General features: G+C 51.1%; 1 protein-coding gene across 2 annotated transcripts in view; it reads right to left on the bottom strand.

The window, feature by feature from the left end:
• ELAPOR1 (endosome-lysosome associated apoptosis and autophagy regulator 1) overlaps positions 1-26,881 on the bottom strand; it is a 104,246-nt gene that overhangs the window by 26,946 nt on the left and 50,419 nt on the right. For both annotated transcript variants that reach the window (XM_084611169.1, XM_084611168.1), the window contains exons 8-15: positions 26,498-26,586; positions 24,296-24,473; positions 22,881-23,009; positions 21,614-21,704; positions 20,574-20,679; positions 19,065-19,202; positions 13,912-14,166; positions 12,439-12,612 (exon numbers count right to left, since the gene is read on the bottom strand). In XM_084611169.1, coding sequence (XP_084467295.1) covers positions 12,439-12,612; positions 13,912-14,166; positions 19,065-19,202; positions 20,574-20,679; positions 21,614-21,704; positions 22,881-23,009; positions 24,296-24,473; positions 26,498-26,586 — 1,160 coding nt within the window. The remainder of the gene's footprint in view (positions 1-12,438; positions 12,613-13,911; positions 14,167-19,064; positions 19,203-20,573; positions 20,680-21,613; positions 21,705-22,880; positions 23,010-24,295; positions 24,474-26,497; positions 26,587-26,881) is intronic.

Below are 26,881 nucleotides of genomic sequence, written 5' to 3'. Positions count from 1 at the left end.
ATGATCGAATCGCCCATTACTAACACCTGCCTTTTCCTAATGACTGGAGTTCTCTCCCCCGGAGAGGTAACCTCAGTGGAAGAGGATACCACATCATCATCTGGAAGGAGGGACCCAACTATGGGATTGCTTCCCTCTGCTCCAGTTGGATGTTCTCCTTCCCTGAGACTTTCATCCTCCTCAACAGCACAGAGGCTGTCAGACCAGGGGTGGGACCATTCTACTATGTCCCAGAAAGTCTCATCTATGTACCTCTCTGTCTCCCTTAGCTCCTCCAGCTCAGCCAGTCTGGTCTCCAAAGCCCGTACACGGTCTCTGAGGGCCAGGAGCTCCTTGTGCCGAATGCATACACATGCCACCTGCCCATAGGGAAGGTAATCATACATAGAATCATAGAATATTGGGGCTGGAAGAGACCTCAGGAGGTCATCTAGTCCAAATCCCTGCTCAAAGGAGGACCAATACCAACTAAATCATCCCGGCCAGGGCTTTGTCTTGCCGGGCCTTAAAAACCTCTAAGGAGGGAGATTCCACCACCTGCCTAGGTAACCCATTCCAGTGCTTCACCACCCTCCTAGTGAAATAGTTTTTCCTAATATCCAACCTAAACCTCCCCCACTGCAACTTGAGACCATTGCTCCTTGTTCTGTCATCTGGTACCACTGAGAACAGCCGAGCTCCATCCTCTTTGGAACCCCCTTTCAGGTAGCTGAAAGCAGCTATCAAATCCCCCCTCACTCTTCTCTTCTGCAGACTAAACAAGCCCAGTCCCCTCAGCCGCTCCTCATAAGTCATGTGCCCCTGCCCCCGAATCCTTTTTGTTACATGCTGCATTGGGTGCAATAAACTGGGTAGCCCCCGCTCTGTTGCTGGACTTCTGCCCGCATTCTCTTTTCACTCCTGCAGCTGGTTCCTTTGTCATTGTTTTGTTTATATCAGGGGGTGTTTTTGGCTTTTAAGTTTAAAGAATGTTGAGTTCTAGCCCTGCTCACACTGGTCGCTTAGGAGCGGGCTTTGAAAGCCCTGGTCTCCCTAAGCAGCCCCGCCCCCTGGTGAAGGGTTGATGGGTGCTAAAAGGCTTAGGGATCACAGCCTCCTTAAGAAGCTCTCAGCTCTCAGCCTTGCCTAGCAGGCTGCTAGGCTCAGCACACGGTCCCGCAAACAAACAAAGCCCAGGGTATATTTCAAGCAAGCACACCACACAGACTCATCCCGCTTGTGTGCTCAGCTGCACTGAACTGACCCAATTCTAAATGAAAGATGTGTGTGTCCATGGCGCCACCTAGCGCCCCGGGAGAGAGCCCACCCGTCCTGTCTCAGGGTGCGGAGCATGGTGCCTCGCTTTGTACAGGCTGAATTTCACCCCAAGACATTTACATCACTACAGGGCCACAAGATTTTGGACATCAGGAAACAAAATAAAGAACTGCTTCATTCTCAATCAATCATCCTGTGTTTCTGTACACTGCTTACTACCCCTGCACACCAGAAGTGGCTGCATCTCAGTGGTGCAAAATGTCTGTCTTTTTCAAAGTGCTTCGGGATCCTTCAATTCATACCAAAAGATGGGTGGGATGGGGCTGTGACTGGATCTATTAACGAGGATTCTCAATATCCTAGTAAAGAGGAGATGATAGAAGTTGATAAAAGTAAAAGTAGGAACCGAAGAGAAAGTCAAATGCAAAAGAGTCCCATTCAATTACATCACATGGGCGCAGTCAGCTAAACAGTGACACATTTTATAAGTGCTTGTATACAAAAGCTAGAAGTCTGAATACTAAGATGTGTGAACATGAGTTTGGTATTAAATGAGGAGGCTGATAAAACAGGTGTCCCAGAAACTTGGTGGACTGATGATAATCAATGGGACACGGTAATACAGGGTACAAAATATATGGGAATGACCGAGAGGGTCGTGCTGGTGGGGGACTGGCACCGTATGGGAAAGCAAGCGAGAGTCCAATAGAGTAAAAATCTGAAACGAATCAAATTGTGCTAAAGGATCTCTAGGTAGAAATGTCATGCTTGATCAATAAAAGTATAGGAATATACCACTGGCCACCTGACCAGGATGGTGATAGTGACTGTGAAATGCTCAGGGAGATTAGAGAGGCTATAAAAATAAAAAACTCAATAATAATAGTGGGGGATTTCAACTGTCCCCGTATTGCCTTGGTACATGTCACCTCAGGATGGGATGCAGGGTTAAAGTTTCTAGACATGATAAATGACTTCTTCTAGTCCCGGGACCCGCAAGGGGAGAGTCAATTCTTGATTTAAGCCTTGGCTCCACTACACAGGTTTGTCGACAAAATAGCGGTGGTGTACACACTGCAATGCTGCTCCTGCCAACGTAACACCCCTGCCGTGCCGACAGCATAAAACCACCTTGACCAGTGGCACAGAGCTTTTTGCAACACAGTTAGAGTGACGCAGAGTCCGTGTAGACACTGCTTGGTTTTGTCGCCCTAATGGGTCTCCAGGAGGTGTCCCACAATGCCCATTATGACCGCTCTGGCCAGCAGTTTGAACTCTGCTGCCCTGAGGATACAGAGATATGCGCCCCTCCCCCGTTTAAAGGCCCAGGAACGTTTGCAATTCCTCTTCTTGTTTGTTGGGGCACAGTTCACACAGGATCTTCCCAGCTGACCACACTGGCTCTCTGCGGCAGACGTGCTCTGGTGGATCTGCTGAGCCTGGGAGGAGAGGAAGCTCTGCAGTCACAGCTTCGCTCCAGCTGTAGGAACTTTGATGCCTACGGGCCGATTGCTCGTGGCCTGCAGGAGAAGGAGCATGAATGGGACATGCACTCTTGTGCTGAAATCAAGGAGCTGAGGCAGGCGTACCAGAAGGCAAGGGAGGCCAACCATTGCTCTGGTGCAGCGCCCAAGACATGCCGCTTCTACAAGGAGTGCACACCCTCCTCGGCGGTGACCCCCTGCCAAGAGCCCCATGGGGACACGGGGAGGGAATGGAGGCAGCCCCCGGCGGACTCATCCCCGACGACGAGGAAGTGGTGGATGAGTAGGTGGAGCTGGAGGAAGATGTGGAGCATACGGCAGGGCTGTCCAGTGGTATGGTGAGTCGAGTCAAGACCTCTTTTCCACTCCGGAGGGGTCTAGCCAGGCCCAGCACTCCGGCTCCGGTGCTCAGGATGCAGGAGAGGGGAGCTCCGGGAAGTGCACGGTGAGAGAAGAGTGTGCTCTCATGCACTTTGTTATATGGGAGAGGAGGGATAAGGGACAGAAATTAACAACAGAGCCTATCCATCTACTCAGTGGGGCCACAGCGGAAAAGTTTGTTAACATACAGGGGATGTCCCGGGAATCTTCCATAGAGATCTCTAGGAAACTTTCCTGTAGATATTCTGCAATCCTCTGCTGAAGGTTCCTTGGGAGAGCTGCCTTGGTTCCCTAACTGTAGGAAACTTTGCAGTGCCACCTGGCAATATTTCTGCAGGGGCCAGAGCAGCGCACAGGTGAACAGCCTATGGAGCCACTCTGAAACCGCATGCATGCGGGAGATGCTCCCTTGCATCCTGGGTTACCCTTAGGAGTGAGATATCGGGTTTGACTACCCTAGCCTGTGAAAAAGGGTGCCAATATTCACGGCTCTCTAGCCACTCACAGTAATCCCCTTTGTAAATAACCCTTTGTCCCTTCCTGCCCTTTCCCCCTTGCCATGAGAACTCACCATAATTGGGACTTGCAGCAACCGGTGTGCTAGCCAAGGGACACTGAGAAAGAGGTGTGTGTAACTTTTGTGATTCAAGCTCTGAGTGCACTCACAATACAGTCTCTGTTCATTGTTTCTTTGTCTTCTGCAGATATGCCCTTGAAGACCCACTCCTCCAGACCGGTGGAGTGCCTCCATCAGATAAGTCATGCAGCACTTCACAAAACAAGAGCATGGAGGGAGACAATCAATGAAAGATTGAGGCTGGATAGCCAGGGAAAGACACAGGGTCAAGAGCAGATGATAAAGCTCCCGGAGGTCCAGAAAAAGATGATGAAAGTCCCTCATTACCCTGCAATCTGAGCCCATGCCCAACTTCCTCTCCAGCCACTACAGAACTCCGGTCCATGCCTTCCCCAAACTCCCCTACCACATTCTTTGTGTGTTCCTGGTCCCTCACGGTACCCCATGCACTCCATGCCTAGGGACTGGTTTCCCAACGAAAGCTGGAGTTAGGAGAGCCCTAACCGCAAGATTGCTCCTCATTGTCATATCCTGTTTGACCAAAATGTTGTGGTTTATCTGGTTATTAAACTTAAGTCTTTGAAATAAAATGAGTCATTATTTGTAACATACATACATCGCTGGGTGCTAACATTAAAACACAGAGGCTATCGGTAGGAATATTTGCTCCTTGCAATTAATGCTCAAGAAGCAAGCTCTACAGGGGTAATTCATGGCAGCAGGTAAACAATGCCTGGCCAAATGCATCACATACAGACACATCATTGGGAATCATTGTCAAAATGCTCCTTCAAAGCCTCCCTGATTTGTTTAATCTCCCGCTGCTGCCCTTGTATCTGGCTGCTCAAAATCAGCAGCCAGCCAATCAGCCTCAGCAGCCCACCCCTGGGTAAAATTTTCCCCCTTCATTTTGCAAATATTATGTGGAGAACAGCAGGCCACAATGACCATCAGAATATTTTCCTCACTGAGGTCTAACCGGCCAAAAAGATAGCACCAGCAACCTTTTAATCAGCCAAAGGCCCATTCAACGGTCATTCGGCACCTGCTGCGCCTATTGTTGAAGCACTCCTGGATGGTGTCTAGGTTCCTGGTGTAAGGCTTCATGAGCCACGGGAGCAAGGGGTAGGCGGGGTTTCCAAGGATCACTACGGGCACTTCCACACCCCCCACTGGAATCTTCTGGTCTGGAAAGAAAATCCCACATGCAGCTTTCTATACAGTCCAGTGTTCCAAAAGATGCCTGAGGATAACATGCACCTTCCCGGACCACCCTGCATTGATGTCAGTGAAACAACCCCAATATTCCACCAAAACCTGCAAGACGATGGAGAAGTAGCTCTTTTGGTTGATGTACTCCATCGCAAGACGGCCAGGGGCCAAAATTGGGATATGTGTTCCATCTATCGTCCCACCACGGTTAGGGAATCCCATTGCCTCAAAACCATCCATTATTTCCTGCACGTTACCCAAAGTCACAGTCCCTCTTAGCAGGAGGCGATTAATGGCCCTGCACACTTGCATCACCGCAACCACCACGGTGGACTTTCCAACTCCAAACTGATTCACAACTGACAGGTAACAGTCTGGAGTTGGCAGCTTCCACACAGCGATCACCACTCTCTTTTCCACAGTGAGGGCAGCTCTCATTCTGGTGTCCTTGTGCTGCAGTGCTGGGGCGAGCTCTGCACACAGTTATGGGAAGGTAGCTTTGCACATCTGAAAGTTCTGCAGCTCATCATCCCATACGGGCATCACGATGCGCTCCCACCACACAGTGCTTGTTTCCCAAGCCCAATACCAGTGGTCCACCATGGCAAGCTGTTCTGTGAATGCAAGCAGCACTCTTGAATTATTTGTTTCCATGGCAGTCAGCAGGGCAGGCATTACCAATTCACTGTCTGTTTCACAGCTCATGAAGTACTGCAGGACCAGCCGCGTTGTGTTCATAACCCTCATCACCAGACTAGTCAGCAGCTCAGGATCCATGCTGTCAGGCAGAGATAGTGGGTGTACAGTTTACAAGGGCTGCTGAAAAACGGCACAAAGTAGGAAGCCCATGGAATGATGGGATGGAAAGAACTGCATTATGGGACAGCGAGCATGTCCTCACGATGCACTGTGATCCATTCCCAGAGCTCCCAGCAGCAGAGGGTGACAAAGGGTGCAGAGTTGCATAGTGGGATAGCTACCCATGTTGCAATGCTCTCCCTCCCTGTCAATGCAAGAGCAATGACTGGGGATGCGCTCACCTGACACAAGAAGTGTTGTGTGGATGTGATCAACCAATGTTATTAAAGCGACTTATGATCATTGACGTAAATTAAGTTGACTTAACTCTGTAGTGTAGACATAGCCTTAGTCCTAAGTGGAGCACAGTACCTGGTCCAAGAGGTGAATAACAGCAGCCATAATATAATTAAATTTAACATCCTTGTGGTGGGGGTGGGAATACCAAACAAGCCCAGCACAGTAGCATTTCACGTCAAAAAGGGGACCTGCACAAAAATGAGGAAGTTAGTTAAATGGAAATTAAAAGGAATAGTCACAAAAGTGAAATGCCTGCAAGCTACATAGGAACTTTTTAAAAACACCGTAATAGAGGCTCAAATTAAATGTACACCCCAAATCAAAATAATAAAAAAAAATTGCTTAGAGGCAAAGAGGCATCCTTCAAAAACTGGAAGTCAAATCCTACTGCATCAAGTATAATTAGGCAGGTAAAAAAGAATTTGAAGAGCATCTAGCAAAAGACACAAAAAACCCCCCAAATTTTGTAAAGTACATCAGAAGCAGGAAGCCTGCCAAACAATCAGTGGGGCCGCTGGATGGTCGAAGGGCTAAAGGAGCACTCAAGGAAGACAAGGCCATTGCAGAGAAGCTAAATGAATTCTTTGCATCAGATGTGAGAGAGATCCCTGCACCTGAGCCATTCTTTTTAGGTGACAAATCTGAGGAACTGTCCCAGAATGAGGTGTCAGTAGAGGATGATTTGGAACAAATTGATAAATTAAACAGTAATAAGTCACCAGGACCAATGGGATTCACCCAAGAGTTCTGAAGGAACTCAAATATGAAATTGCAGAACTACTAACTGGGGTACATAACCTATCACTTAAATCAGCTGAACCAGGTGACTGGAGTATAGCTAAATTTTTTAAAAAGGCTCCAGGGGTGATCCTGGCAATTGCAGGCCGGAAAGCCTGACTTCAGCACCAGGCAAACTGGTTGAAGCTACAGTAAAAAAAAAGAATCATCAGACACATAGATGAACACAATATATTGGGGAAGAGTCAACACAGCTTTTGTAATGGGAAATCCGGCCTCACCAATCTACTAGAATTCTTCGAGGGGGTCAACAAGCATGTGGACAAGGGTAATACAGTGGACAAGGTCCCTCACCAAAGGCTCTTAAGCAAAGAAAGCAGTCATAAGATAAGAGGGAAGGTTCTCTCATGGATCAGTAATTGGTTAAAAGATAGAAAATAAAGGGTAGGAATAAATGGTCAGTTTTCAGAATGGAGAGAGGTGTTCCCCAGGGATTTGTACTGGGACCAGGGCTGTTCAACATATCTATAAATAATCTGGAAAAAGGAGTAAACTGTGAAGTGGCAAAATCTGCAGATGATACAAAACTACTCAGATTGTTAAGTCCAAAGCAGACTGAAGAATTATAAAGGGAGCTCTCAAAACTGGGTGACTGGGCAACAAATGGCAGATGAAATTCAGTGTTGATAAATGCAAAGTAATGCACATTAGAAAACATAATCCCAACTGTACATATAAAATGATGGGGTGTAAATTAGCTGTTACCACTCAAGGAAGAGATCTCGGCGTCATCGTAGATAGTTCTCTGCAAACATCCCCTCAATGTGCAGCGTCAGACAAAAAAGCAAACACAGCGTTAGGAACCATTAGGAAAGGGACAGATAATAAGCCAGTAAATATCAAAATGCCACTACAGAAATCCATGGTACACCCACGCCTTGAATACTGTGTACAATTCTGGTCACCTCATCTCAAAAGAAGATCTGTTAGAACTGGAAAAGGTTCAGAGACGGGCAACAAAAACGATGAGGGGGACGGAACAGCTGCTGCATGTGGAGCGATTAAAAGGACCGGGACTGTTCAGCGTGGAGAAGAGACGACTCGGGTGGGGGAGAGGACAGAGGCCACGAGAACGGCCAGACGGGGTCCGACCAAAGGTCCATCTAACCCAGTGTCCTGTCTTGTGAGTACGGTGCAGCGGGTGCTGGACTTCAGCAGGGCCAAACTGCAGCGGGATGGGTGTTGAGTGCAGTGGGTATTGGGAGTCCACACGGCTGGACTGTGAGGAGGGAGGAGTGGAATGCGGCGGGTAGAGAGTGGAACCAGGAGGTTGATAAGCGTGTGCTGGTGGGGAGGAGGGGAAGCGCATGGGTAAGAGTGCGGGTGTGGAGCAGCTCGGTTTGAAGAGCTAGTATCGCCTGAAGCATGTCTGCTTCGAGCTCCATAACTGTTAAGAGCCGCTCCGTGGCTTCTCTCTGGTGCGCCAGGGCCAGGTGCCCCAGAGGGAATGAACAGAACGGTAACCATCAAGTGATCCATCTCCTGTTGCCCATTCCCAGCTTCTGGCAAACAGAGGCTAGGGACACCATCCCTGCCCATCCTGGCTAGTAGCCATTCATGGACCTATCCTCCATGAACTTATCTAGTTCATTTTGAACCCCGTTATAGTGTTGGCCTTCACCACATCCTCTGGCAGGGAGTTCCACAGGTTGACTGTGTGTTGTGTGAAAAAATACTTTTGTTTGTTTTAAACCTGCTGCCTATTAATTTCATTTGGTGACCCCTAATTCTTGTGTTATGAGAAGGAGTAAATAACACTTCCTTATTTACTTTCTCCACACCATTCATGATGGTATAGACCTCTATCATATCCCCCCCCTTAGTCATCTCTTTTCCAAGCTGAAAAGTCCCAATCTTATTCATCTCTCCTCACACAGAAGCTGTTCCATACCCCTAATCATTTTGTTGCCCTTTTCTGAACCTTTTCCAACCCCAGTATATCTTTTTTGAGATGGGGCAACCTAATCTGCAAGCAGTATTCAAGATGTGGGTGTACCAGGGATTTATATAGAGGCAATATGACATTTTCTGTCTTATTATCTATCCCTTTCTTAATGATTCTCAACATTCTGTTCACTTTTTTGGCTGCCGCTGCACAATGAATGGATGTTTGCAGAGAACTATCCACAGTGACTCCAAGATTTCTCTCTTGAGTGGTAACAGCTAATTTAGACCCCATCATTTTATATGTATAGTTGGGATTATGTTTTCCAATGTGCATTACTTTGCATTTATCAACATTGAATTGCATCTGCCATTTTGTTGCCCAGTCACCCAGTTTTGAGGGATCCTTTTGTAGCTCTTCGCAGTCTGCCTGGGACTTAACTATCTTAAGTAGATTTGTATGAACTGCAAATTTTGCTACCTCATTGTTTACCCCTTTTTCCAGATCATTTGTGAATATGCTGAATAGGACTGGGCCCAGTACAGACCTCTGGGGGACACCACTATTTACCTCTCTCCATTCTGAAAACTGACCATTTGTTTCTTATCTTTTAATCAGTTACCCATTCATGAGAGGACCTTCCCTCTTATCCCATGACAGCTTACTTTGCTTAAGAGCCTTTGGTGAGGGCCCTTGTCAAAGGGTTTCTGAAAATCTAAGTACACTGTATCCACTGGATCCCCCTTGTCCGCATACTTGTTGACCCCCTCAAAGAAATCTAGTAGATTGTAAAGGGAAATCATGCCTCACCAAATACCTTGTTGACTCTTCCCCAACAAATTAAGTTCATCTCTGTGTCTGACAATTTTGTTCTTTACTTTAGTTTCAACTAGTTTGCCCGGTACTGAAGTCAGGCTTACCGGCCTGTAATTGCCGGGATCACCTCTGGAGCCCTTCTTAAAAGTTGACGTCACATTAGCTACCCTCCAGCCATCTGGCACAGAAACCGATTTAAATGAGAGGTTGCAGATGACAGTTAGTAATTCTGCAATTTGACATTTGAGTTCCTTCAGAACTCTTGGGTGAATCCCATCTGGCCCTGGTGACTTACTGCTGTTTAGTTTATTAATTTGTTCACAAACCTCCTCTAATGACACCTCGATCTGGGGCAGTTCCTCAGATTTGTCACCTAAAAATAATGGCTCAGGTCAGGGAATCTCCCTCACACCCTTGACTGTGAAGACCGATGCAAATAATTCATTTGGTTTCTTCGCAATGACCCTATCGTCCTTGAGTGCTCCTTTAGCATCTCGATCATCCAGTGGCCCCACGGGTTGTTTAGCAGCTCCCTGCTTCTGAGGTACTTAAACATCTTTTTGCTATTGCTGTACTTTTGGAGTCTTTGGCTAGCTGTTCTTCAAATTCTTTTTTGGCCTTCCTAATTGTATTTTTACATTTAATTTGCCAGAGTTTATGCTCCTTTCTATTTCCTCTCACTGCTTCTTTTACTTTGTAGTGTACATTTAAGTTGAGCCTCTATTATGATGTCTTTAAAAAGTTTCCATGCAGCTTTCAGGGATTTTACTTTTGGCACTGTACCTTTTAATTTCGGTTTAACTAACTTCCTCATTTTTGTGTAGTTCCCCTTTCTGAAATTAAATGCCACAGTGTTGGGCTGCCGTGGTGTTTTCTCCGCCACAGGGATGTTAAATTTAATTATATGATGGTCACTATTACCAAGCTGTCCAGCTATATTCACCTCTTGGACAAGATCCTGTGCTCCACTTAGGTCTATAAAATCATGACCATGACTGAAAATGATTGAAAATTGTATGATTGAAAATGACCATTTGTATCAGTGCTGCTTCCAATATTATACAATTGCAACAAATTTTATCCAAAATGCTCATGTAAGGTGTCAATGGAACTGTTACAATTTATCCAGTATGATAATCCTGATTAAATCCATGTATCATCTTTGTATCTGAGGTTATGAATATTGACCATGGACTTGTATCTTAACAATGTGTTGTATTCCTGGGTGACACTCCCCAGATAGTTTTACATTAGAATCATAGAATATTAGGGGTGGAAGGGACCTCAGGAGATCATCTAGTCCAACCCCCTGCTCAAGGCCTGTGTTGCTGGCCCATTAAGGACACTCCACTCTCACAATTGGCCATCCTGCCCAGATAGCTCTTCCTGGGGACTCCTCAGACAGGGAGGAGCAATGGCCACGCCCTGTGACTCAGCAAACCACGTAGGGCATGTGCTATGCTCATGTGCCCCTGGACTCCATCTTGGGGCAATAACTTTTCACCCACCATGGTTGTGGGCTTTGTTTGGAACAGCAAGTTTCTATGCACACGGCAGAGGATATAAAAGACCCGAGACATCTCCATTTTGCCCCTTTCCTGCTCCAGTTCTCTGGACTGTGGATTTACAACTCAAAGGAGTATTTTGACCTGAGGGGACCTTCCAATCTCTTGGAAGTTACCAGAGAGACCTTACAAGCCGGCCGTCAGTTCCATTACTGCTACAAACCTGATAGAAGGGCTTTGCAATCATTTGTATGTATATGATCTATTAACTATTTATAACTCTCCTTTTCTTTTCTTAATAAACCTTTAGTTAGTGTACTAAGGGTTGGCTGACAGTGTGATATTTGGGTAAGATCTGAGATACATATTGATCTGAGGGTAAGTGTCTGATCCTTTGGGATTAGTAGAACCTCACAGATGGTGAAATGGCTTTTCAGTAACCTCTCACTATATTTGACCTGTTTGTCTGGATGGGAGCCAAGGGGATGGTGTTTGGTTAACCAGTGTGGTGACACAGAAGCTCTTTTGTTACTGTTCTGGTGCATCTAAGAAATAGCCACCAGTCTGGGGGACTGTCTGCTCTGCTTCTTGCAGTCTGCCCTGAGTGTGGCATTCTCAGTGTGGCCCACCACAGGCACCTAGTCACAGTGTGGAGAAAGTGAATAAGGAAGTGTTCTTTACCTCTTCTCAGAACACACCAACTAGGGGTCATCCAATGACATTAACAGGCAGCAGATTTAAAACAAACACAAGGAAGTATTTCTTCACACAACGCACAGTCAATCTGGAACTCTTTGCCAGAGGATGTTGTGAAGGCCAAGACTATAACAAGGTTCAAAAAAGAACTACATAAATTAATGGAGGATAGGTCCATCAATGGCATTTAGCCAGGATGGGCAGGGATGCAGCCCCATGCTCTGGGTGTCCCTAAACTTCCGACTGTCAGAAGCTGAGAGTGGACGACAGGGGATGGATCATTCAAGGACTGCCTGTTCTGTTCATTCCCTCTGGGGCACCTGGCATTGGCCACTGTAGGCAGACAGGACACTGGGCTAGATGGACCTTTGGTCTGACCCAGTAGGGCCTTTCTTATGTTCTTATCTAAATGCATGACACCTAGATGCTTGTGGTCATTAAATAGCCTATGGCACTTTCCACAGGAATCTGGGTGTTACCAGCTGGGGCGACTGCCAATGTACCATACCTTTGGAGCATCGTCAGTTCTGCAGAATAACACTAGATGCATCAACGCAAGTGGTAAGTGCGTGGAGATCTCAACACCGTTCCCATTCTTGCTGGTGGTGCCAATACATCAAGCAAACAAAAGCAGCCAGGTTTAGCACCAGCGCTGGCTGAAATCCCAGCCTCAGCTGCCCCAGGCTGCAGGGGTCAGCAGAGGATGCAGGGACACCCCTGTGCACTCACGTGGTTCCCACACAGGTTGATGCTGAAGTGGTGGAAATATTTCAGCCCCTTGGAGGTGAAGCTTGGCCCGCCTGCGAAGGATGTGCTATTGGCCAGCGCTGAGAAGTCGTACTCCAGGGTCCTGCCGTCCTTGTCAAGCAAGAAGCGGCAGTCGTTGTAGCACAGTGAATGGATCTGGGGGGAGGAACGTCCCAGTCAGCCAGTACGAGCCCTTCCAAGAGCGTGCGGAACAGCTGCTGCTGGCTCAGGGGCACTCTAAAAAATTGGCCTCTGGATGGGCTGTGTTTTAAGGCAGCAGCATCCCTGACACACGGAAGGATGTGGGCATTTCTACAGGGACCTCTCAAGAAATTTATCCATCTGTTTAGGGTACTTACATGGCAGCTCAGAATCTGCACCGTAGTCACCCTCAGGGCAGGGCCATTATCCCGTTTCACAGGCTGAGGAACAGGGACCCAGGTCATCCAGGGAGCCTGTGCAGAGCAGGGGACTGACCTCAAGTGTCCCCCGGCCCGGGCTAGTGCACTGAGCACTGGGCCACTCTTGCTGTGGGCGCGCTGTCCGTGTCGTCCCACGCGCCATGCAGGTTTGGTGGCAATGAAACGGCTTTATCTAGGGATGTGCACACTCGCCTTGCGTCATTCGGAGCCCAGCATTCCACCCCAACTCCCATGATACAGGATCTGAGTTCAAGGCAGGAAAAACTGGTGGGGGCGGAGGGGAGAGAAAAAAATTCTAAGGAAATACGTCTAGGGAGGCCCCATTCTGCTGGGAATTCCGTCAGTTCCCCACTATGGTAAGTCTTGAAATCAACAGTTGCTGGATTTGTCAGTGTAACTCCCGGCAGAATCCCGGCCAGGTACAGGACAATTGGACCATGGTCAGCAGGAATGATACGGGCAGGCCAGGCCTTGGAGACCCTGCATAGTGACCCAGGCAGAAGACTGCCTTAGCACTTCTGGTACCACAGAACGTACACGTCCAGAAGCCTCAGAAAAAAATCCCCTTTGCTTTCACTACAGGCCCGGCCCTCACCGCCCGTTACTGATGGGCAGGCCGCCAACTGTGCGGCAGCCTGGATTCTACACAGGAGAGCGGAACTCAAACTCGGGATCACACTTTACAAACCTGTCAGCCCAGCAGGAAAGAGACTTGCACTAGTTCAGGGACCCCACCCTTCGGCTGGGGAGGTCTGTGATACGTGCACTGCCAGGAGGTGCAGTCACTGCGAGTTTGAACAGAGAGAGGGGAGCTCTCCCTTACCAGGGACCAGGCCCGGATCCTGCAGTTGGATCCAGGCGGGCCGGTCCTTCTGCCCGTGTGACGTCACTGGGTGTACGAGGCTGCTCACACACACCAATCTGCAGGATCAGCCTGCTCGGGGCGGGGCTGACTCAGCGTGGGCGTTTGTGCAGCACCTGGTGCACCAGCCCCACATCACCATGGGTAAGAGGGAGGAGGAGGGGACAACACCTTGTTGCTCTTTGTTCCAGGGCCGCAGGGGATGCAGGCCTGACTGCCATAGGGCTGGTGGGCTTTCAGGTAAGTGCTGGGTGGGCATGGGTGGCAGGCGCCGGAGGCTCGGTCTATGTAGTTCCCAGGCGGGCAGGAGGTGCAGGAGCCCGAAGACTCCAGGGCGCAGAGCCGGCAGTAAGAGGCTACCCCATCCATCACGTTGGTCACGTTGATCGAGTAGAGCTTGGCGACGTCATTCGTGTACTTTCTTCCCTGAAACAAAGGGGTCCCCGTGAACCCACAACACCAGAAGCGCTGCCCCAGGGTGCGCCGGGAACGCAGGGATTGTCCTGGGACTGCGCAGTAGGAACGTGAAGGGACATTTCCTGGCTCTCTACCTTGGGGCCTGGCCCCCAGCCTGCAGTGTCTGAGCTCCTCGCAAGCACTCACATGGTGACCCTGGGAGGGAGGGTGGAGCTACCGTCCCCACTGCGCAGATGGGAGCTCAGGCAGATATGCTAATGGACTTGCCCAAGGTCTCACAAGGACAGAGGGAGGAACGGAAACTGGGTCTCTCGAGCCCCAGGTCTGCTCCCTGCCCACAGCTGCCCAGCCTCTGCTGAAGGGACACTGCTAACCAGAATTGATTGCAAGGAAATCCCAGTTTCTGACATGTACAGATGGTCTCCACGACAGGAGAGGAGTGTGATGTTATTGACATAATCTGGGACTGTATAGATCATCCAAGGTCCTGTAGTGGCACCATATCTTATATAAAGGGGGTCAAATGAGGTGTCTAAGACAAGGTTATGGTTTGCTGATTATGATTATGCTGTCTGTATGTGGGTATCATTTTTGTAGTTGAAGTTATGAATATTGGCTCTATACTGTCTGTATTTCAAACTTATGCTCTGCTTCTGGGTGACACCCCAGACAAGTTGGTGTCAGCTCTGGCTAGCCTGCTTGATGGCCCATGAAGGACCATCAGCTATACAATGACCCATTGAGAGAAGGCAGACACACCTTGGGACTCAGCAAGGCATGCAGGGACCTGCCTATGGACAGAACTCTGAGGTTTTTCCAGGCCGTGTGCTGGACAGCTTGTCTTTGGGACACAGAAAGCAGAGTCCACATGGCAAGAGACTATAAAAAGCTGCTGCAGGTCCTCCATCTGGTCTTCAATCCTGCTTCTGGCCTCTGGAGGGACTTTGCTACACTGAAGCTCTGAACAAAGGACTGAGTGACCCACCCCAGCTGTGGATGTTCTCCAGAGACTTGATTTGAACCTGCAGTTTATTCTATCACTGCTGCAAGCCTGAACCAAGAACTTTGCCATTACTGACAGGTTTCAGAGTAGCAGCCATTTTAGTCTGTATCCGCAAAAAGAAAAGGAGGACTTGTGGCACCTTAGAGACTAACAAATTTATTTGAGCATAAGCTTTGATATGTTGTATTACTCTGAGCAGTTTTCTGCGTTTAACCAGTTTTGCCATGGCCAGGGAGAGGGGGATTCTAACCTGGTGGGAAATAGCTATTTGTCTGTGCAAAAAAGCAGTTTGTCTGTGAATGAAGTTTCTGAATGTCTGTCTAATGTCTCAGAAGTGAATCTGGAATTAGATCAAGCACAGAAAGATCTCATTGGTCAGGACAATGTTTCTCAGGAGCAGATTAAAGTGGATGGTCGGGTTAAAGCCCTAACTGAGGAAGGAAAGGGTAGATTTTTGCTGGGTGATGGATCGTTGGCTAGTACAGCTTGTAAAAGTGAACCTGAAAAGGGTAACTGTGATTTGCTGGAAGTAGCTCAGGGTAGTGAGAAGAGCAGCAGTTTATCTGTGGGGAGTGGCAATGTGCCTGGTAAGGAAAGTTTGGGTGAGCCTAGGCAGCCTTGTGAGCTGATGGCTTTGTCTAGTCAGCAGTGTGGGAAGGCGAGGAGAGTGGAAGATGAGTGTCCCTGGACCTTACCTGTTAGCTGGGTGGAGAATTCTGACAGTGAAGGAAATGTGCCTGTTTCTGTCAGGGGTATTGACTTGCCTATGGAGGGAGCTACCCTGATCTCCAAGCAGCTGTCTGTGACCAGCCTTGTGTGCTGGGACAAGGGGAAAGAGATCCCAAGCTGGGTGTCTGGTGAAGGAGAAAGTGTGTCCAGCTCTTCTTTGTCTGTGGAGCAGACAGAAGGGGCCTTTCAGCCTGTGATGGTTGAGGGCAGTGCAGTTGTCTCAGAGTTGGTTCTGAATTCAGCTAAAGCCCAGGAGGGGAAGGGTCCTAAGTTTGTGTCTGCTCGGGAGAATGGCCCTGTTACTAGGTCGCATCCAGTTAGTGTCTATGTAAAATCCCAGAGACCAGACAATTCTGGTGCTTGTATTTTGCCTGTTGCTCGTGTGTTGTTGGGAAAGGGTGCAGCAACTCTGTCTAATCAGGGTGAGATCCTAGCCAGGGCACAAGGAGAGCATGAAGGTGATGTGATTGTGTTACCTACTGAGGGTGTGGAAACCTGTAGCAAGAAGGAAAAGATTCCTGAACTTGTGTGTGGCAAAGGGAAGGAGAATGCTTCTGACCTTTTATCTAGGAAGTCTGTAAGTTTGCCTGAAAGGGGATTGCGTAGGAATCCGCCGGATGGGCCAGAGGTAATTCTGGATGTAAGTGAGACCCAGAAAGAGTCTGTTGTTGCTCAGGAAAGTGTTCCTCTAGAGCAGGCCCTAGGTGAAGAGGGTAAGAGCAGAATTTCTGTGAGGGGTGAATTGTTGCATAGAAAAGCCCTAGGGAAAGGAATCCTCATGGAGTCTTTGCAAGCAGTTTACTGCAACAGAAGGAGGTGAAAGTGATTTAATCAAGAAAGTTTCAGTTGCTAACAGCCAGAAATTTTCTGTTGTGAATGGATCCACTGACTTTCCTGTTGAAAGATCCAGTGTGGATAGCTTTGAGAAGGTCTCAGATGGAGTGAAAGCTGTTAAGAAAGTTAAACAGTCCTCTAACCAAGTGGCTGTGTTTGGCCAGCTTGTTGGGAAGACAAAGTTGTTGAGAGAAGAATGTCTCTATGTTGATTCTGTAAGTGAACAGTCTGTGTCTCAGGTTCAGAGGGAAGACTGGGTAGCTGAGTCTGCAGAGCAGAACAGCTGTGTAGTTAATCTCTCGAGAATGCAGGGGATGGCAGGTATACTCTCATCTCTAGACACTTTAGATATGACTTGTAGTCTCTCAGTGAACTTAACATCTGATTCCATGTGGAAGCAGAGGTTGGTAAGGGAAGGACAACAGAACTTTGAGTCTAGCTTGTTAGTGAAAATGGATGGAATCTCTTTAAGACTGAGTCCAGCCTTGGAAGCGGTAGCAGTTAAGGATCTGAAAACTGGTGAACTGGCTCCTGTCTGTGGTAATGCAAATTACCTGACTGACTAGGGGAGGAAAGACTTGCTAATAGTTTTCAGAGTAGCAGCCGTGTCAGTCTATAGTCGCAAAAAAGAAAAGGAGGACTTGTGGCACCTTAGAGACTAACCAATAGCTGTTAGCACAGAGAGCACACCGAACCAGCCAGTGAATTCTGTTAAGCAAGAGAGATCAGGGTTTGATCCTACAGGACAAAAAGAAAAGAGAGACCTTAATTTTGCAAAGGGAAGCCACAGGTTAACCCTAATAGTACTGAGCCAAAGGTATGGAATAACAAACATGATTGTAGATGGACACTTGCAATGAATTTGTTGTTATTGCTCATGGTAATTTTTGTAACAAATGTGTTGCTATTACCAATGTAATAATGTCCAATGTAATAATGTAAAAATGTCCAATGTGCCTATCCTTTTGAAAAACCCTTGAACATGTTAAAAGGATTACATGAGAACACACTTTGTGTTAAAAGGCCTTGTTATACTGATGTTTCACAGTTAGTGCCTGTAAACAGTATTGGAACGTTTCACAGGGGAAGACATTCCAGACCTGATGTGCTGTATGAAAAGGGAAACTGAGGCACACTACCATATTGCTTTCATGGCTAAATGCCAAGATTCCTGTCCTATGGACAACATTAATATCTACATTGACTTGATGTTAATTGGGTTCCAAACATTTGCCAGAGTTTGTATGGATCAAGTAGCTATGTTCTTTAGCTCTTGGCAAGATCACATGAGACATACAGGAACCATGCTGCAAAAGCAGATCCAATCCACTACTGTTCTAACCAAGTTTTACTTTGATTTTGTAAAGAGATTCAATCATGTTATCGAACATGACTTTGATAAATCATTTCTGTTATACACCAACGCTAGCTGTAGAAAGACAGAAGCTCTTTTGGGATGCAGTCAGTGATGTTTGTGTCATCCCTTCCTGCATCGATTTTGCATTGGGGGTATGACGTTATTGACATAACCTGGGACTGTATAGATCATCATTGCAACCAAGGTTGTGTGGTGGCACCAAATCTTATATAGAAGGGGGTCAAATGAGGTGTCTCAGACAAGGTCATGGTTTTCTGATGATGATGATGCTGTCTATATGTGTGTATCATTTTTGTAGTTGAAGTTATGAATACTGGCTCTGTACTGTCTGTATTTCAAACTTATGCTCTGCTTCTGGGTGACACCCCAGAGAAGTTGGTGTCAGCTCTGCCCAGCCTGCTTGATGGCCCATGAAGGACCATCAGCTACACAACTGACCCATTGAGAGAAGGCAGATACACCTTAGAACTTTACCGTTACTGTATGTAACTGATTCCATTTAACTGATTCTCGCTCTCATCTCTATCTTTTTCCTGTTATGAATAAACCTTTAGATTTTAGATTCTAAAGGATTGGCAACAGCGTGATTTGTGGGTAAGATCTGATTTGTATATTGACCTGGGTCTGGGGCGTGGTCCTTTGGGACTGAGAGAACCTTTGTTCTTTTACTGGGCTATTGGTTTTCATAACCGTTGGTCCTCGTAAGGAGTGGCACTGGTGGTGATACTGGGGTGTCTAAGGGAATTGCCTGTGTGACTTGTGGTTAGCCAGTGGGGTAAAACCGAAGTCTTCTCTCTTTGGCTGGTTTGGTTTGCCTTGGTATGCACAGAAACCCCAGCCTTGGGCTGTAACTGCCCTGCTTGAAGCAATTTGTCCTGAATTGGCACTCTCAGTTGGGTCCCACCAGAACCTGCATCGTTACAAGGAGCAAGGAGCTTTGGGACCGGGCTTCCACCGTCTTACCGCCTCATGATACGCCGTCCGCTGGAAGGCCCAGGTGAAGCTCATTGTGGCGTTCTTTTCGATGATGTATGTGTAGGACTGTTTCCCTTTGGAGCCATTCCAGGTCTCCACGGGCGTGTTGGGCCGTGAGTTCACGCCCTGCCAGGGGGTAGGAAGACAAAAGGGGCTGGTCAGCGGCCACCAGAGCAGCTGGTCACTTCTACCCAGAAGGGTTTTATTACCCAGACCCCCGAGTCCCCTCCCGTTGCCCAGCTGGGCTGCAGCTTTCAAAGCACCTCAGAGACAGGTGCTGTCAGATTCCAGCTCCAAAAGCCACTTGGGCGCTCAGCCCTTGCAGCTGGAATTCAGAGCGTGAGTCACTCAGGTGCTGTGACCCAGGGGCCGTTTAGGTGTCGCATTCGGACGCCCACTGGGCACTGACCCAGCCAAGACTTGTGAATTGATTTGATGATTCTATAATTGTACAGACTCCGGCCCACAAGACATTCCTGAGTCAGTGCTTGTGGGCAGCTGTCCAATAAGGGCAGAAGTGATGCTATGCACCTCAGGAGACCAGAGACCAGGAGGGATGCACACCAGGCGGCCAGCATGAACCATCTCTCACTTTTATCCGTTCGAGACGAAGAGCCCCCTGACCACAGCTGAAGCCCCTGTCCTTTCCTCTCACGGCCGGGATCACACCATGCATGTAGCTGGTTAGAGGCCTCGTCCCTGATACTCAGACCCTGCTCATCTCACCCAACCTCTCTGCCAGGACGTGACGGGCATTCCCAGTACCGGATCGGGAGGGGACACAATGCTCTGCGGGCACACACGGCAATGCAGATGGATGGTACTGGCTGGCAGACCAGTGGGCAGCAGGGACATGGCAGTGAGGGCAGGACACTGAGGCACAGGAGTGGTGGGTTGCAGCAGCTGGGAGGGCGGCCGCAGCATGCCAGGGCGGCCAGGAGAGGAGTGAACTGGGTGGAGGTGTGTGCGCAGTGGGGCAAGGTGTGTGCACTAAGAGATGCCCCTCTCCAGGGGTCCTTCTTCCAGCTCCTTTGGGGACAGGACTTTTCAGGGTTAAGGGAATTCAGAGTTGCAGGGAAGTGCTTGAGTGACAGCCCTGGAGACAGAGGGCCCCTAACCCAGAGTGGGTACAGCATGGGCAGCGGCTGGGCAAGCTTCTCCCACAACCCATCCACTGTGGGTCAAAGGGGAGCTCAGTCTCCAGCTCAGCCCTGGGTCTCTCTGCTGAAACAGCAGTGCAGGTCCCAGATGCACTGGTCGTTCCTGTAATCTGGATCTAGGCCCACCAATGTGTTTCCAGGAAGCTGCTGGGCAGCCTGTAGCCTGAGCCGGCCTTTGGCCTGACTCAGAGACCTGAAAGCTGCATGCCTGCCCCAAGAGAGCCCACAGCACTTCCTAGGGGTGTGACGGGGCAGGGGAGGCCCTACCCAGGCGGCAGAGACAGTGTGATGATTTGCAGGAATGGAACCAGTGCAGGAAGCAGCCGAGCCAACCTACCACCATGAAGTACAGCTCGCAGTTCACGCTGCAGATGGTCTCAAAGACAAAGGTGATTCTTGCCACCTCTTTGCTCTCAACATCCTCCATCACAGACTGCGGGGGCCTGCGAACACAGAGCGGATCTCAGGCTGTGTCCTGCTGCGCAAGGCACTGGAGAGGGCTGAGAGTGCCTGGATGTGCGTGCAGGGAGCGCAGGGTGACTGGTGTTGGGAGGCAGGTTCTGCTCAGGGACCCCGCTCTTTGGGTTTACTCCAGATTTACCCAGTGATGGAGTCTTGGCCTCAGCATGTGTATCTGAGACCAAGCCAGAGACCCTGGCCCGTAGGAACAGCCAGAGCAGGGATTGCTGCATGGAGAGGGGGTAAAATGGGCCTACCCTCCCAGCACCCTCTTGGGCCAGATACTGTGCAGGGGAGACTCCAGGACCCAGGGGTGCCCACCCCTCCCCTGACTATGTGGCCTTGGGGAAAAACTGCAGGGAGGAGCCAGCCAGAGGGGGGCTGGAGCCACGGCCAAGGCAGGGTCCTTCCTATGGCTCTGACTGGGCTTTCCCTGCCCTGCGCTGATGGGCGCAAGCAGACAATCCCCTCCCTTAGTCTCTACCCCTCAGCTTCACTCCACTCCTGCCCTGTCCCCGCTTCTCTTCCACATCTCTCTCCCTGCCATTTATCCCCTCCCAACTAAAACCACCTCCCACAAAGTCCTGGCATCAACCCGGCTGCCCAGCTGGCGTGTTCTCCCCTCCCTCCCCCAGGTCTGTCTGGTCAGACCGTGAGATCTTAGGGGCTGTCTGTACAGCGCCTGGCACCACAAGGCCTAGTCCTGGCCAGCCCAGAGGCACTGCCGGAATGAGCATGATTAATAACACCAGCTTCCTGCGCTGGGAGCGAGGGCAGCCCTTTCAGCCAAGCCCATCTGTACACTGAGGTGTAGCACCTGCCCGCGGGACAGTGACCCACTGAAATCTGCCCTGTGGCTGTCTGGGGCCTGGAATGCTGGGCGCCGCGAGGCCAGAGGCAGGCCGCCCCCGCTCTCACCTGAACCCAGGAACGACCATTGTCAGGATCATGAAGTCGTTGTCGGAGGCGCCTGCTGCTGTATATATGTAGTCGCCAGCCACCTCCCACCCTGGAAGAGCAGAGGCCAAAAGTCACAGACCCCCAGGACTGCCAGAGCACGGCCACCGCCAGGACTGCGCCCCAGGGACAGGCATTTAAGGGGCAGATCAAGGTGCATGGCGTCACACCCCATCTGGTGCCTTGTACGGTCACTTCCCCCTGGGCAGAGGGGCGGAGTGCTGCCCCCGGTGGGGAGGGCGACGGGAGAATTCTCATCTGCCCCCCCGCCCAGGGCATCTCTGAGTCCCCTGACGGGTTTTAGCCAGTGGCTTTGGTGGGAGCCACATCGGTTACTGGTAGAGCGTGGGCGAGTCGCCCTCCACTGCCTGGCTGCTGCTTCGGGCCTGTTTGCTGGCACACAGCAATGCCACCCTCTGGTGTGGGGGCACCAAGGAGCCTGCACTAACAAGGCCAGTCCCGTACGGGAGGGGGAACCGTGAGAGGGATGGTACCAGGATAACTATTACAGGGACAAGCACCCCCCTTCTGGACATAACCCAACCGGCATGGGCGGCGGGTGGAGCCCCGCTTTGGGGAGGCTGGCCCTGGCTCCGCCCCTTCAGCCTTCCCCACCCCCTGTGGCCGGAGTCTTGAGACCCCCTCCCCCACCCGGCCAGAACCCCGAGATCCCCTCTCCCCCCAAGCGGCTGGAGCCCTGAGACACACCCCCTCGGCCGGAGGAGCCCCGGGCCAGCTGAAGCTCCAAGTCCCCGCCCCACCTGCCCGGAGGAGTCCAGGGCCAGCTGCAGCCACTCTGCGTCTCCCCTCCCCAGACCCCAAGCTGCCCGGAGAAAAGCGTCTCAGACTCTCCTCCGGTAAAAGCTTTTGCTATGCCCCATGCACGTTCCAGGCAGCTGACGAGGCGCTGGACTCCAGAGAGATTACTGATGAACCCAGGAAGCTGAATAGCACATACCGTCTCCTCAGCCGCCCCAGAACCTGCAGGGGGCATAATAAAACAAAACTTCCCCCCAGAACCCCACAGCCAGGGGTCTGGCAGCAGCAGCAGAGCCTCCGCTGGCCTATTATACCCACTGCCCATGCCACCGGGACTGAAACCTGGGTGCAGAGCTGCCCACTTGAGGGCCAGCGAACCAAGCCCCGCAGCTGCAGTGTCTCCTGCGACGGGGGAAGCCCGGCCAGCCCCCTGTGGAAAGCACGCTGGTAAACGACTCCCCGCAGGTACCTGCGAACCCTTTATATTCAAAGTTGATTCCACTAAGGACGGTCGTCTCCATGTTAGCCGGCAGGGTGTTCCACCACTTGTATTCGAAGCCCAGCACCGGCTCGGTCCCAGCAGCACAGCTGATGCAGCCTGGAGCAGAGGGAAACCATGTTACTCCAGCTCAGCGCTTTGGCCGTGGATTCCATGCAGCAGGAGCAGGGAAGTTGCCGTCTCCAGCAGTCTCACTCCCAGTCCGTGGAGGGTGCAATCCATGGGGACTCATGGAACGAGCAGAGGAGGATGGGTCAGAGGGTGAGTCTAGGGCAGATGTGGGCAAACTACAGCCTGCAGGACGGTGCTGCCTGGCCCCTGAGCTCCCCACCGGGGAGGCTTGCCCTGGGCAGCGCTCTGGACGGCGGGGTTGCGCGCTCATGCAGGACAGCACAGCAGCGTGTCTGGCTCCAGTCAGGTGGTGCGGCAGCCAGACATGCTGCTCTGAGTGGCCTGGCAAAGGGGCCGGTCCCGGGGGGCAGTCAGGGGACAGGGAGCAGGGGACGTTTGGATGGGGCGGAGGTTTGGGGGGGAACGGGGGATGGTTGGATAGGGCAGAGGTTCGGGGGGGGAAGGGAGGGTTAGATAGGGGGTGGAGTCCTGGGGGGTGGTTAGGGACAGGGGTCCCGGGTGGGGACGGTCAGGGGACATGGAGCAGGGGTGGGTTGGCTGGGTCGAGGGTTCTGAGGGAGGCAGTCAGGGGGCGGGAAGTGGGAAGGGGCGGATAGGGGGTGGGGGCCAGGCTGTTTGGGGAGGCACAGCCTTCCCTACCTGGCCCTCCATACAGTTTTGCACCCCCATGTGGCCCTCGGGCCAAAAAGTTTGCCCACCCCTGGTCTAGAGTCCAAGGAACAGGATCCAGGGGCTGGAAGCTGAAGCTAGAGAAGTTCAGGAAAGAGATAAGGGGCAGATTTTAAGTGAGGGCAATTACTCAATGGAATGATGAAGGGACGGGGTGGATTCCCCAGGACAGGACGAGGCGTCTCTTTCTCAAATCCAGCCTCTAGCTCAACCACAAGCTACAAGTGGGATGCGGGCGTTCCTGGTTCTCTGCCCTGTGTGAGGCAGGAAAGCCAAATGCTCCTTCTTGCCTGACAACATGCCGAGGGGATGGCCAGGGTAAGCCAATGGTTCTGCCACTTTCAGTGCAGGGATCCCTTCTCCATACCAGACACCCAGCCCAGGACCCTGGCAGGGAGCTAGCCAGGCCCATCCTCCCATTTAGCAACATGGTGACTTGCCCCAGATCAAGAACCCAAACCTGCCCTGACTCCATGGCCCACGGAGCACGGCTAACGGGGAACAAACCCAGGCTGTGCCTTGCTGGGAGAGCCGATCTCCAGCCCCGCTGGACTCAGCCGACATAACAGACAGGGTGGCATTACCGGAGCCATTGGAATACGAGCCGGATGGGCAGGGCTCACAGGCGCTGGAGTTGGTTTTGAAGAATCCAGGGTTGCAGGGCGGGCACTTGGTTTTCACCCCTGAGGGGGGCAGTTGCACGGCTGTAGGCAGATCCTCACTGCAGGTTTTTGGTTCTGCCCATTTAAACATTAACTGAGTCTGGAGGAGCACAGAAAGCAAGTGAGAGTGGGCATGGCCCAGCCTGGGCCCGGCAGGGACACTTGACAGCTGGTGTGAGCTTGGTGGGGAGACAGAAAATGAATCACCTCCACAAGGAGGCGCTGTTGTACATGGGACCCACCCCCAGCAGTGTGCAGTAACAGCCATCACTGCGACTCTGCGCCCTGCCCAGCACGCTCCTTGGGGAGGCAAACAAAAGGGAGAGTGGAGATTTCTTCTTAACCAGAAACCACGCTGATCCTGGCAGGCGGCAGAGCCAGCTGCTGACAGGATGCAAGAGCTGTCATTCCAAGGCTCTGCAGTTCTATGCCCCTTTCTCTGGAGGATCTCCAAGCTTCACGCAAAGTTGTTAACCGACCCTCACCATGGGCCAGGGAAACGCATTGCACCCAGCTGAGGGTTTTCCCACGGCCACATGGCAAGGCAGAGCAGAGCTGGGACCAGAAGCCAGCAGCGCAGACTCCCAGTGCCCTGCTCCCACCCCCAGGACTGTGCATTGGGATGTAAAGGGGCAGGGCTTTAAACAGAGCCAGGGAGCTTGATCCCGGGCTGCTGGGAGCTGGTGGGGCAATGGAAGGTGGAGCAGCCCTTTGGCTGCTCTACCTTGTGCCGGTATACTCTCCTCTACACAGCCCAGGATCCCCATAGCACAGCACATTCCAGCCTGTCTCCTCCAGTCCCTGTCACACCGCTGGGAATGGCAGACTCCCTTTGGGCTGAGGATCTGGTGCAGTGTTTTTAAACACGAATGCTCCCAAGGGGAGATGAGGGGAGAAGTGCCATGTTGGACCTGTCCCTGACCTGGGGAGATGGCTCAGTGCTCAGGGCACCAGCCCAGCACCCAAGAGACATGGGCTCATTTCCCAGCTCCCCCGGAGACTCCTGAGTGACCAGGCAAGTCACTTAGGCCCTCAGGGCCCAGCTGTCTGTGGGATAACAGCCTTGCCCTGCCTCCCGGGGGTGTGTGGGGAGAAATGTGTCAAGACTGGGAGTTGCTCAGACCCCGCTCTACCTAAGAGCGCTGGGCAGCGGCTGAGTGTTCAGAGGAAAGGCTGAAGAATTGTGACACGGTTGCTTCCCCTGCCGACAAGTCGTTTGGCTGAAGCGGGTCTGTGTGGAGAAGAAGCTGGGTTCCTGGAGATCGGTCAGGTTTGTGTTGTTATCAAACCCCACACCGGCCCCTTGATGGCAAACATGCGTTTCCAGGGAACAAACTAAAATGAGTGGAGAAGAGACTCCATTTCCCACTGGCCATACTCAGGGGCCAGGGGTGCCCGTGGGTGCCGCACCAGGCCACAGCAATACTGGGCTCCAGCCTGCATGCAGGTACTCACACAGGTGCCTTCCCCCAAGCCTAGCTCACTCCCCTTCCTGGACAGCAGCACGGGCTGGCTCACTTTAGCTAAGCCCCTGTATTTAAAGCAGGACAACTGCTGGGAGTATGCAAACCCTAACGGTAGTTAGAGGAATTGGGTGGTACCCCTTTAAGTTCTTAGTGAGCCTTCCAGTGGCCCTCGCTGTGTTCTGCGCACCAGGAGACCCCCGAATCCTTCAGCGTGTGTGTCGCGAGGCTCTGTATGCTGCCTACACTTAGTCACATGGTTGTTCAGACCCACTGCGCCCTTCATACATAAAAAGACAAAACCCGAACCGACGGGCCATGGAGTTAGTCTGCTTTCCCCAGGTGTGGGTGTGAAAGACAACAGGGGAAGCTGCCTAGCTCTTGGTCAGACCAATCCGAGACAGAGCGCTGCCAGCCGCCCAAAGCAAACATACGGTGCACTCTCTGCCCACTCCAGGCTCTTACAGGGTTGGGCGGAACAAAGGCAAGAAAAGGTTTGCAGCCAGGAGCATGACTTAAGTAAACTGTGTCCTTTCAGTAGCGAATGCCGGCCAGCGCTTTGAACATGAACAGAAGAGCACGGTGTCACTGCGGTGCTAAATAGAAATGGGTGACTCCTGAGGCAGCCCTGGGACAAGAACACAGACTGGCCGGCACATACCTCTCCACTCGCGTCGCAGGCCGTGTGCGTGTAGAAATAATCCTGATCTGTGCAGGGCGGACGAGGTTTGCACGAGCTGGAGCCTTGGTCTTTGTTGTAAAGAGAAAGAAAAAGATTGTGATTAAAACCAAGCAATGGGAGCAGGGCAGCCCACTCGATCCCAGTAGCATGTGCCGTGAGAGGACAATTCTGGCTCTTCCTCAGCATTCACGTCCTCCCGTTAGTGTGTCCAGGGTCCCTCCCATGACGTGGGGCCGTGTCCATGATGCACAGACTAGCTGCTGCTCGCTGATTAACTCTTCTAGGGTCTAATGGTGCGTATTCCCCCCCCCCAAGAGTCACTGGCAGGGTGCACTAACTCTGTGCTGTATGTTTATCTACCTC

Source organism: Lepidochelys olivacea (genome assembly GCF_965140295.1).
Source record: "Lepidochelys olivacea isolate rLepOli2 genome assembly, chromosome: 21".
NCBI classification, from domain to species: Eukaryota; Metazoa; Chordata; order Testudines; family Cheloniidae; genus Lepidochelys; species Lepidochelys olivacea.
This window is presented reverse-complemented; position numbering and strand designations above follow the sequence as displayed.